At 41.2% G+C, this 13273-nt stretch overlaps 1 protein-coding gene across 2 annotated transcripts in view; it reads right to left on the minus strand.

Annotated features, from left to right (window-relative positions):
• CDH13 (cadherin 13) overlaps positions 1-13273 on the minus strand; it is a 451854-nt gene that overhangs the window by 76776 nt on the left and 361805 nt on the right. For both annotated transcript variants that reach the window (XM_048316534.1, XM_048316533.1), the window contains exon 8: positions 8253-8393. In XM_048316534.1, coding sequence (XP_048172491.1) covers positions 8253-8393 — 141 coding nt within the window. The remainder of the gene's footprint in view (positions 1-8252; positions 8394-13273) is intronic.

Genomic DNA, 13273 nt, shown 5'->3' on the forward strand with positions numbered 1-13273 from the left:
ATGCTCTTGGAGAAGAGTGAAATCAAAGGAAATTGCCATGGACTGCTTCAGCCATACATTTAGAGGAAAAAAAAATCATCAGGGAAAATACTCAAATTTTTATATTTACATTACAATTGAAATCTGTAGAAAACAGTCCTAACTTGATTTGAAGGCAACTGCAAAATGCCAGCTGGCGGGGGTTTTTTTTGTTTAACTGGAAAATCACATAGCCACTCCTGGCAACGATTGCTGATAATTGTGTTTATACAGCTTCCCTGAATAAGTGGTCCAAGACTAGGTCTGGAGACATTACGTTATCTTTGCTTAGCTTGTACATCCCTCAAGAGCCTTTGTTTGAGCCTTCCTTCCTTTTTAATTTCTACTCTCCAGCTCCTCACCCAAATGTATTTGTGCTAGAGGTGTTCCAAACTCTCACTGCTGCTGTTTACTTTGTAATCCTGACCTTAATATCTGTCATAAAGTTCACACTTCATAGACCACACTGAGGAAGCATATTAACCTTCACTTCTTGGAGAAGAGAGCAATAAATTGTGGGTTTATGGCTTTTGTGCTGCTCACAGTGTTTGGATATTTGCTGTCAGCAGAAGCAGATGGAAGAAGCCTTCAGAGGATAAGTCAGCACTGGAATGGTTTTGTGGTGAGAATTTGCCAGCTGCAGGGAGAATTCTCGTTATTACCATGGAGTTGCTGCTGTCCTTCCAAGCAGAACCAAAGGCTTGCAAAAGGCAAGGGCTCGTGCAGAAGTTTGCGTCAGAGTGGCTCAGATCAGCTGATCACAACAAATCAGGGCAACTAAACAGAGGGCAGGAAAGGAACAGTGACAAAGGGGAGGGGGGAAAGAAAAAGGACTGGCAAAAATGCAAGTTTATTGTGTGAGCCTACTTGGAGAGCAAGAGTGCTGGGAGGAGAATGAGATCTGAAGGAGCAGCGCAGTGCCTTTGTGTTCCTCCCCAAAGTCCCACTGTTTGAACAATCGTTTCTATTCACAGAACCTTTCCTGTACCGCGCGAGTGTTTCTCAGCTGCTCACAGCTTATAAAGCAGGCACTCTGTTGTTTTATGTACCGCTGAAACGTGTTTATCTGGAGATTAAATAGACAACTGCATGTATTTCCTGACCTTGCTGGAGAGAAACAAAGCAATGAACTCACCGCTCACGAGCAAAGATAAATGTAGGAGTCTGCTGCCTACTGCTATGCAGCGCATCCAGCTCTAATTATGAGATAAGTGGATGGACTCCGTGTTAAACATATTTTGCAGAAGTTCTTGAACAAAGTGCTTACACTGGTTATGCAGATAGCTTGTTGAAAGCCACATGAATACAGATTATTATGCACACAGTATGAATCTGGATGAGTACAGGAACCACTGGTCTTCCAAACAATATTACTTTGTTGTTTTGTTTTTGGTTTTTGCTGAAGACTTCTCTGTTTCAGTCAATGCACAGAATAATCACATTTGTTTTCCTTTCCCTGAAATTATTCTGCTCTTGAAATGCTACAGCAGAGTATTTGTTGTTAAGGTCATTGGTAATTCAGCCCTGAGTGGTGCTGAATATTTCTCATCACATGAGAATCTGCAAGTCAGCTAATTCTGATAAAAGTTGACACACAGTGTTGAAGAAGAAGTAAAAAAAAAATAACAAAAAGGGTAATTTCATTATCCAGATAGCCAGACTGTTTAAATAAGTCTTCCAGATGTCCTTAGTTTGGTAGAACCACAACACAACTCGGAAATATTAATAAACCTTCTTGATCATGGGCATTTTTCCAGGTTATTTGAAAGTGATTAGAAGAGAGACAGACATTTGGAATCCTAACTGCAATTAGGATCAAAGCAATCTATGCTCCTAAACCCAGGTTTTTGAACTCCAGTGGGCACTAGATGTCTTTACAGCTACTTTATTCAGTCCAATAGTCTTTTTATTATTATTATTTTTGACATCTAAAATTACTTAAGGAAAAAATAAAGAAAAAAGAGAGGGGGGTCTAAATTTAGATTATTTAGATTATTATTAGATATTATTAATTAATAATATTTAGATTATTTAGATTCTTAGATTCCTAAACTGCTTATGTGATTTTGAAATCTTTTCTGTTTGTAAGTCATGACAGCTCAGAAAACTCTGGATGGCTTGAACTGTACCATGGGTGAGACCAATGACCAATAATTAAGCATGAAGAAACAATACAGTCACTGAAAATTTCAACTTCATTTTTGCAGTGACAACAGAATGCTCAAAATGTTCATTTAGAAAATAAAATATTTGCTGCTATTTAAATGTTTGTGCCCTTTCATAAATTCTACCTCTCACATATGAAAAATATACCAGGTAACATCTTCCATTTGTTTTCGAGGAGACTTTTGGGCACTTGGAGTTATGCCAAGTGTGTTAGTGAACTGCTACAAGAGGATGGAGTGGAAATAAAGCTGAGTGAAAAGGTCACTGCAAATATTTATCTGGTGCAGAGGCTTCTGAAGGTTAAGATATGCTCCAGGAGCCTTTCTAGCTGTATTTACAGCTCTAGAAAAAAAACAAGGGTGGCCAAAGTGCTCCTCTCTGGTGATCCCCAGCCACCATGAAGCTGCTCTTTGTGCCAAAGTTTACCGACAGCTGTAGAGGCTTTGCCCTGCTCTGTTGAGTTTCTGTATGAATTCTGATCTCTCTGCATGTAAATTATCTCACAGCCCAAACACAGGAGCCAAATGGAAATTCCAATATGCATTCTGTTCATGTGATTTTGCTGTAACGGTTTTACCCATCCCGCAAAGCTATTCCCCCTGACAAATCAGCACTGGGGGAGTTTGATCCAATTTGGACAGGCTGCTGGAATTTTAGATTGGCTCCCATCACTTTTAGGCTATAAATGAAACTCTGATTCTTAACTACCAGCCTGGCAGGGGCTTCTCATCTGCTCAGATCTGCTGATGCTGCTCAAACACCTCAGCCCTCCCAACATCTAGCAGCAGAGAACAGCTTGTGATGTGGGAAGAATCCAACTTGGTTTGTCCTCCCCAACTTGCTGAGCCACCCTGGCAGCTCCTGCTGCTTCCGTCCCTGTTCAGCCTGGTTTGCACTCTGATTTCCATCCCAACAGGGAATGGGAGAGGCCTGCAGCCCTGGCCATGCTGCCCAGCAGGGTTTTAGTCAAAGAACAGCTCCTCTTCGGCTCTGTTTTCCACACAGTTGTGGTTCTTCCCTAGAAATCTCTCCCATCCACATGTAAAGGTCTGTCGGAGGGGTTGAAGGGGAATCATCTACCATTAACATGACTGTGTCTAAAGGTGTGGTCCAGCTCACTGGAAGTCTTACACAGAAAGGAACAAAATTAATTAGGAGTCCCAAAGAGGAAAATTTTCCCTGCAAGACAAGGTAAGAAAGGACTAGGGTTGACTTCCAGGCCACAGGAGAAATGGAGGTGAGATTGGCTGGCTTTAAACATGCAAAGTGAATGGGCAGATCTGGTCTGTGTTGGTAAGGTCTGTTTACTACAGAAAATAAAAGTATCATGTCCAAGAGAGACATTTTTGTAAAAGAAGTATGGAAAAGTGATCCAGGAGGAGCCTTAAAATTGCTTTTAGCTCCATATTTGTTCCTCAGTACAGTTTAGCCAATACCAAGAGTTAAGACAGGGACTCTCAAAAGCTTCAAGCCTGTTTCTCAACAGTCTGAGCTGCAAAATAAATCTCCCCAGATGGTGCTGTGAAAGTCTCATATCCTCTTTGAACCACGAGCAGACGGAGGTACAGATTGTCCTCCAGGGGCTGCTTTACCCAGGGGGCAACACAACTGAGTCAGGAGGCAGCGCTGGAAGTCATCATAAATCATGGTGACAAGCAACCTATCCACTTACAGGTCTCTATAGGAACTGATGAATCATTTATTAAAGCTCACATTAGTCATTTATTACTCTTTTATAAACCATTTATCAGCTGGTAGTCAGAATGTGAGCAAATCATATTTTTCACTTAAGCTCCCAGCACTGGTGTATCTCAGATCTCACCGTGGTGATGTTTTGTCATATTACACGAATTTTATTCTGTTCACAGGAGGCAAGATCTTTATTTTAATGGAGAATTCTTTTCTAAGAACATACATATTCGAAAAATCTATACTAGGAAAAATATTTTCCCTAATCTTGCTCTCCCTGGTGTGACAGAATTACTTTTTTTTTTACATTCCTTTGTCCCAGAAATGGATGGAATTGAAGGCGAAGCTGGAAGTGGCAGAAAGAGGAATTGTGTGAGGAATGGCTGTTCCCTGGCCAAGTGAAGTTTCTGTTCCTTATGTGCCAGTGAGAGCACTCTGACGAATCCCACTTTTCCAGCTTTGGCTAGGGAAGGGCTGCTCTCCCAAATCCGGCGAGAAGGAGAGATGTGAGAACTGGGGGACTTTAGAAAAATCATCCCCTTCAGCCACACCACTGCGTTCCTCTCTCAAGTGCCTGATGGCATTTACCAAGGAAAGACAATATATCTAATATTAAGGGAAAATAAGGCATTAAAGAGCAGCAGTGGAAGCTTTAAAAATGCAGGGCAGAAAATAAAGGCAAGCAGAGTCAGAGGAATCTCATTTTTGAGTGTACACTCTGCAGTCAGGAATGGAATAAGTAGGATTCATTGGACTTTTCTTTTGGAGAGTGTCTTGGGGTGACCGCCAAACCGGAACAGAGAGGAAGAAAAGACAGAAAGGGCTCAAGTCCATATCTTTCTTGTGTTAAAACTCTTGTTTTTTCCTCCCCCAGGTCTTAGGGGATATCTGGGCCCCACCATGCCTCCAGGAACAGACACAAGAAGAGAATTTGCCAGCTCATGTCTTTCAGCAGATGCCACATCGTTAATTTTTCATCACACCACAGCCACAGTGACATTATCTCTGGACTAAAATCCCTTTTTTGCAGGATACAACACTGCAGTGCTCTGTCACCCACTCTTACAGTGACACAAAAAAAGGATTCTCATTTTTGTTAATGTTCTAGGTATAAAAACAATACTCAGCACCATTAGTGTTCACTCAGTGCAGCTCATTCCCACCCACTTGGAATATCCTGCAGGATGCAAGCCAGATACCAGATTTTCCAGAATATTCTGGGCCTGCTCCTTGCTTTGCTTCATTCCTTATTTTCACATAAGCAATCCCTTGCTGCTGAACAAAATTTGAGCCTAAGGCCTTCCCCTGACGGAAAGGAAAGGCCAAATATCTTTGTCATACAAAACAATAAGTCATAAAATTAATTTAAAACCTTTTTCCCATTATAGAAATAAGGTTGTAAATTTTAGAAAGAGACCACTAACTTTACAAGTATCTCTATTTTCAGTCTCTGTAATTTAAAACTGGCACAATATCGCAGCCACTGTGACCTTTTAAAAGGTAGACCTTGCTACCTCACCTGAGACTTTTGGAGGAATTCTTAAAATATTGTTCTTTTTGGCATTAACGATTAAATTATGAAAACCCCTGGAGGGAACAGGGTTCTGTTTGCACACCTGAATGGATTTTTACACTGCTCAGAGCCCATTATTAGGAGGAGGTGTAGATGTGAGACAGAACAAGACAGACATTTTGGAAGAGTGTGGAGTGACGGGGCAGTAATCAAACAATGAGCTGGGCTGAATCCCACAAAGCAATGTCTCATTTATTGAGCCATTAAAGCACCTGACACACACTGAGAGCCTCGAGGGCTTCAGCTCTGCCTCTGCAGCTAATGCAAGTGCTGTGCTGGATCACAGCCAGGATGCTCAGCTTCTCCTGGGGTTACACCCCGACAATCCATGGATGAACTTTTCCTGCAGCACAGCTGCACCAGACTGGCCCAGGAGTGGGGTGCAGGGAGGGGAAAAGGGTGGGTGGAAGAACGGATTCACTGGACAAGCACTCACTCCTCCAGGAGAGGGGCTTTTCACAAGAGCAGGTAGGGATGGATAAGTGGGAATGGCCTTTAGCTGAAGAAGTGTGGATTTAGATTGGATATTTGGAAGGAATTCCTCCCTGTGAGGGTGGGGACGCACAGGTTATCCAGAGTAGCTGTGGCTGCCCCATCCCTGGAAGTGTCCAAGGCCAGGTAATAAAATAAAAAAGAAGCTGGACTCTGGAATCAAAGCTTCAGATTTACTGAATTTGAGCTTTCTCCTTCAGAAGTCATCTTGTAAAATATATCGTTTTCTTTCGGCTCTAATTCAAATCAATAATATTGCAGCCTGTGGTATGCAACTGGTATTAAAATACAATAATTAAGCACTTTCAGCAATAAACCAAATAAAGTGGCATTAAATCAATTGATAAATTGAGATTTAATGCCCCTCCCTCCTCTAACACTACTTATTTTAAATAGAGAATCTGCTCCTAAAGCAGCCTGGAAGCATACATAAAAGGCTGATTTTCCCTGCCTTCTTCATGGAATATGAATATCACTTATCAAGGCAGAGGGAAGATTTCGGAGGTCATTAACATCTCCAAATAGTGAAAGGTTCAAATCCACATCAAACCACTAAAAAGAGAGGGCTTTACGGAAAAGAAAAGAAATGCAAGAAAAATATCTAGGACCAGAATTTTCAAAGAAAACAAGATAATACTGTCTCTTCACACCTATTCCATTTCTGTGCTAAAACCCCCAAACTTTCAAGGCTATGAAGTACCTTTTACTGTCACTGACTGAACTGAATTTATGAGCATTTCTGCATTTCCACAGAAATTGATACTAACGATACATTTGTGGCTAAGCAGGCACATGAATTTTTGTGTCCAAATTACCAAATTATTAAGTCAAACAGGACTATAATTATAGAAAGATTTCTTCAAAAGAATTCTATTGAAAAATATCTAGAAATATTTCTTCCAGAGGAGAATTCTCCAACTTTGGAAATTCAAGCAGGTAGGACTCTGACTGATGTGAATTGCTATCAGTATTGATTAATCCAATAAATTCCTGTTTCTAAATACACCAAGCTGTCCTTGTACGTTGTTATTTTCCAGAAGGTTGAAAGAAAATACAGCATTTCAAAGATATTTTAAGTACCGGTTGTCAGGACAGCTTTCAGAGCATTAAAAGCCTGATGTAAAAGGTAATTCTAAGGGAATTAATAGTTTGATGACACTCACTTAATTGTCACTTATGTACTTGAAAAGTTTGGATCAGTCTCTCCATGATAATCTTTAGGTGACTGAAACACTACTGCCAAAGCATTTGACTGAATTAATTATAGATATTGCCTTGGCAAAATTGTCATTGTTTCTAATTTCTTCTTCTTTTTTCAACCCTTCTCTGTTGTGTTTGAATCTGGTATTCACTTATTTTGTATTTATAAAAGAAATAATTATTCAAGTGAAATGACAGCAATTTGATTCAAAATAATCTGTTGCCAAATTGTCAATATTGGGCCAGGAAACAAAATTTTAAAAGGTAAAAATATACTTCAATTTAAATAAAAAAACTTCTACAGCAATAGGCTTTCCTTTCCTTCTTCCACAATTACCTTAAAATCAGGATCCCTCAGGTTTACTTCTCATATTTTGGGAATTGCCTTAAAAGTTTGCAGAGCCCCAGGAAACTTTTATAGCAAAATCCAACCTGACTGTCATTAGGTTTTAAAACTCTCTCATTCTCTCCAGATATCAAAAAATCAGACTAATAATAAATGTAGGGCAAGGAAGGAACACTGTGAGCAGGCTGGGAAATTTGGTGGCTGCAGGCAGGGAATTCCCTCACCTTGGTCTGGGGTTTATCAGAACTCTCCAGCACCTATCAGCTGAATTCAATTTACAGGAAAAAAACCTTTTCTTGCAAATTCTACCTGTAGGTTCAGTTTGAAGCTTTTAGGACTGGAGCTTTAATTACAGAACCCCAAACTCTGGCTGGCTCACAGGGGTGGTGCTGTAGACAGGAAGAAAACATTGTTTTCATCCACAATCCTGACCATTGAAAGCCTTAAGCTATTTTTCCTGTTTTCCCCCACAGGAGCAAAAAGAGAAAGTTACCACCAGCACATTCATTTTACAGGTTTTCACCCTGCTAGCCAATCTCTAAATGACATCGTTTCTTTTTTGCCTTGTGGTCGCACTTTGGTTTGGAACTGATGCACACACATTTATTAACGCGAAAAAAAGAAAAGAGCATCTCCAGGAAATCTGTCACACCGAGCTAAAAACATTCTGTACGTGTCTTCTTTCCTTAAGGAACGTCTTTCTATTTAGGAACAAGCTAATTACAATTGTTTGCACCATTTTGTAGAGAACAGATGGCCAACTCTTACCTCCTTCTTGGTGAATTCTGGTGCATGGTCATTTTTGTCATCGATCAGAATAGTGGCAGTGGCTGTGCCTGTTAGTCCCACATCCATCCCACCCATATCCTTGGCTTCTATAACCAGCTCATACTTTGGGCTTTCCATGGTCTGAAAAAAAAAAAAATCAGAAAAAGAAGGGTTAAGAAAAAACCCCACAGAGATAACATGCTATTTTTAATTAATATTAAAATAATAAATTTTTAAAAAAATCTAAAACTTTATTTGGCCTAATAAAACATGGCAGAGAAACAGATCTGTTATCAGTTTTACTGAAACACAAGCACAGCTTTCTATGGTTCAGCTGCTACCCTGGAAACCTCATTTGCAATCAGGCATGAAGGTGAATATTGGTAAACAGTACATAATTTATCCTGTTATTGAGGAAGATTAGGAAAGAGGTAAGAAATTAAAATATACTTGCTCTTTAAGAGTAAGCTCTACCTTCAGTGCACCAATATTTAGCGGCTTGCTTCATCAGTGTTATGATGGGTACATAATTAAATACTAATGTCACAATCTACATATAAATTCACTTTGTTAAATCCCATTCATTCTGGGTATTAGCATTTAGACTGGTAATCTAAGTTTCCTCCACAGCAAGAAGCAAAAAAGCAGTTTCCAAAACGGTCAGAGACTTCCAGTTATTGCCCAAAGTGATTGCATAGAGTGATATTAATGATGTATATTGATGATATCTGATTGCCATGTCCTGGGTACTCATCTGGCTGCCCACCTGCTGCAGAAGCAGACAGCACAGGTCCAGAGCAAAAACCAACTTAATCTCCTCTCCTAAAACACAGCCCTCACTTGGAAAAAAAACATTTGTGGTCACAATTCTGGAATGGGAATGTGCCAGCCTTTGATATTCCCCTTCCTCACATCAGGGATGAAAGCACACGTGTTTGAAAGCTGGACCAAGGCTCAGCAACAGCTCTGTCCCAGGGAGCTGTTATCAGCAGCAGAACCTGCTCCCACACAACTCGTAGGGAATTCTGACATGGATTTCACTGGGAACTTAATTAAAATGGGTTTTGTGAGGCTGCCTTGAGTGGAGCCATCTGCCCAAAGCCCACGTGAGCGGCACCATCACAGGGGACACAGATGGGAAAGTGCTGCAGTCACCTCTGAAGTGACACGGTGAGAACATTACATTGCCCGGGAATGTTTATCCAAACCTTCCTGGGAAATAACCCTGCATCCCACGGGGAAAGCTGCAGCAAAGGCACTGCTTTTGGAGCCTTTTGGAGCTGTGCATGCAAGACCCCAAGATTCACATCTCTGGCATCCCTCATCTATGTCCTTTATCCAACACTTTCCCAGGGAACTGACCGCTGGAAGACAGCCCAGCAAAGCAACCTCTTGGGTCACCCAATGTGCTCTGTAGCCAAGGCATTTGGAAGCTTTTCCCAAACAGTGAATTTTGTGTTATATGTTTTCCTGGGCACATCCCACCATCTCTTTTTTTGGAGCACATGTAAGAAGGAGATCCCAGCTCCTCAGTATGTGGATTTTTGAAGCATTTTTAGGCCAGGAGAGAAGCAACCACCTCAGTTGCACATCAGATCAGCTATTATCAAACAATAAATTTGCATGTAAAGTCAACAAGTCAAGCCAGAAAATAAATTTTCTTCTAAAAACATATGGACTGCTAAGAAATCAGATGCCAGTGCCACACAGGGGATCCTAAGAAATGTATTTCCTGAAGTCTTACAACATTATTCCATGAAATTCATCTCAGAAGGCGGCAAACCAAGAACAGGAATTTGATTTATAGCATCATAAAAATATACGCATAGAAGTATTACTGACATGTCTCCAAAACAAACTCATGCTATGGAGGGGAACTAAATTTACAGTTTTCATATATTTATTTTCTAAAATGTATTAAAAACTGAATGAGACTTCTCTCCCCTCCCCTAGCTGCAACTTTTTCATTATTTTGATTAGAAAGTTGTTATTATTGTATGGAAGACTTGCAAAGCCATTTATCACTTCATGTTTATAAGCCTCTTTGCTCAGAAAGAAGCCCATTTTTACTCACAAATTGGCCTTTTTTCCTTTGAAAACAGTCCCATTTCCTATTGAAAGCAAGCCCATTTATGCTAGAAATTGCATCTACTGCAGCAGAATTGTCTGTGACAGGAGCCCAAAGTTTAAGCTCGCACAAAATGTGAAAAACATTGAATTTTGAGTAGTGTTTCATATAATTATGAATACTTCACACTTCCCTGCTATGCAGCACTTCCTACATCTCGTTCTGTCACCAAATATTTGCTTTGTTAGAGGAAGCAGCTGCTAACAGATGCAAACCCCGAGCAGAGGCTTGTTTCTATCAGAGGCTCTCTTTGCACTTGCTCGTAAAGGGCCTTTCAGCAGTTCTCCTGCTTCCAGCCCAGCCGAGTCAGGCACCAGCAGGGATTCTTTGGATCAGTGGGATTTGCCACAGTCCTGGATTTCTGCAGACAGAGCAGGGATCCCCGTGCTCCCTCCAGCCCCGTTCCTCAGGGATGCCGCTGCAGAGGGGCTGTCAGGGCTGCCCTAGAAGCTCTCATGGCACCTCCTCAGCATTTCCCTCTTTTCAGGGATCACACCTTTGACCCCAGCGTGTTCTCTCTCCTTTTCCTCCCATCTTGTGAGGAATAAGTGCTGCTGGAAGGTGGCAGTGGAGGAGAACAGCCTTCCTTCCTCCATCCCTGCCCAGCTGCAGGTGAGCGATAAACGCAGCGCTCAAAATTTGTATCATTTTGGGACCCCACAGTGACTCAGACTTGTCCCCTCAAGTCACTGCCTGTCACTAAACCTAGGCCTGCTCCTAAGTGACCTAAGCACAGCCTTGCAAAAGCAATCCAATCAATACTGCTTGGACAGCGAGATATGAGCAACAGAAATAAGCCCCAGCTCTCGACAAGTGGGATCTGCAGCTCCAAAGGATAATAGATTATTTTAATAAATGAACATCCAGTCACTGCTGGTGTGGTGTATTATTTATCAGCTGTGACTTTGTGGAGTGTGACACTGTTGAGAGGGTTTGTATAATTGCAGCAGGAGAACCATTCCTTTCCCCATAAATTTTCCCTTTAGTCATTTAGCCACAGCAGGGGTGACACTGCCAAATTGTGTGGTTTGCCAAGGAGGTGAGCTGTGTCCTGAGCGCTTTCCTGCACAGGTCCCCTCCCTGCCACCCCCACCAGAGTTAACATTCCCCTCAGATCTCAGTCCCCTGATGCCCTGACAGAGCTGGCTCAGCACCACAAAGCAGGCAGAGGCCAGAAAAGGCACTTTTCCAGAGTTCAGCTTCCTGACAAAGCCAGCAGGATCTAATCACAACACAGGGAAATAAACAGTGCAGGGCAGGCACACGCAGGCAGAATGAACCAAGGGAGGACTTTTGGGTAATGCTGGATGGAACCAGATGATTCTGGGTTTCTGCTGGGTTTTAATCTTTTAATATTGCAGATAGAACAAAAAGCTATCAGGGAGTGAAGAGAAGCAAGCCCTGGCTGACAGCACATCGCACCAGCAGCAGCAACAGTCCAAGCCTTGGTCTGGGCTGGCACTTGCAGGCTGTAGGGCATCCATGTGGCATCCAAATCCAGCTGGAATTGGCAGCACCATCAGTGCAGTAGGACTCAAAATATGAGGTGGAAACCAGTGGAACTACTTGGGTGACCGCAGGGAAGGCTTAGGGCCTTTGAGGCTGTGATTCCCTGCATCAGCACCCAGGGTCAGCAGCAGGACTCTGGGAACCAGCACTTTCCCCAGGAAATCCCCCGTCCAAGGTCTTCCTCCAGTGCCCCCCTGCAAGACACCCATGGATCACAGATTTTGGACAGGGCGTGCTCAGTACCATGGCACCAAGACCTCCCTTATTGCTTCAGGCCTCATCCAAAAAAAAATACTGGGGAGAATAGAAATCCCCAAACTCACAGAAAGTTGTTAAGATAAAAACCAACTGTGCTTGGGAAGCAAACAACACACAGAACATTCAAAATCCTTACAAGAGTTTTAAGTATCCTTTCAATTCTAATTATCACCAGAGAGTTTTCTGACTATTTCATGGATATTTGTATTTCTGTAATGATGCAACAGTGCCTCAACTATTCATAATTCTGTTTATAAACGATGTATTCATGCATAATACTGTATCAGGAGAGTGCTGCCATATCGTATTTGGTAGTAATGACTTTATAATATAACGCTAACCAGAACGAAAAATTCTTCGGATTTAAATAATTTCAGTTGGTGCTAAATAAATGCTTGCGTTCATTTAAGATGATAATTGCATATAATGCATACTGAACATGTCCTATTAAGACATAATCAATGTTCTTGTTGAGTAACAATATCAACACTGAATCTAACATTATCCCAGAGTATGCTTGTCAGGATTTTGACAAATGAAAAATTAAAAAAAAATGAAGCAAAGTGACTATTAGCAGCTCTAACAGACATAATGCTTTGATAATTATAATATCAGCGTTTATTTTAAATGCCAGTTGCTGCTGCTTAAAAAGGGCGATATACACAGAGGCTCTGCATTTAGAGCTTGAATTACAGTTTGATGAATATAAAAACCCAAACTATTTTGTAACAGAAATCCTCTTTACCTCACCAATTTCCATTTTTCTTTTCATATCATAAAGGAAGGTCTACAGTTTAATCACTGCAATAACGTACTTCTGTTATGAATAAAATCAATATCTATTTACTGCCTGTGGGAGACCTGGGGTTCGTGGGTATATCTGAAAGCAAAAGGAAGACTAAATTTTCTCCTTTAGCAGTAGCTGTCAAAAAAGGAAAGAAACTGCTCCAAAGTGCTTGATACAAATAGGTTTCCTGGCCAGAGTTATTTGTTTTCCATCAGGAGGAAATCTGTAAGTATTTAATATATAGGATGTATAGGATCAAGAGGTTAATTCTTCATAAATTATGCATTAATTTTGAATTACACATAAATTCACGCATTTAATTCTTCACAATGCTGGCCT

Source organism: Corvus hawaiiensis, chromosome 12, assembly GCF_020740725.1.
Source record: "Corvus hawaiiensis isolate bCorHaw1 chromosome 12, bCorHaw1.pri.cur, whole genome shotgun sequence".
Taxonomy (NCBI): Eukaryota; Metazoa; Chordata; class Aves; order Passeriformes; family Corvidae; genus Corvus; species Corvus hawaiiensis.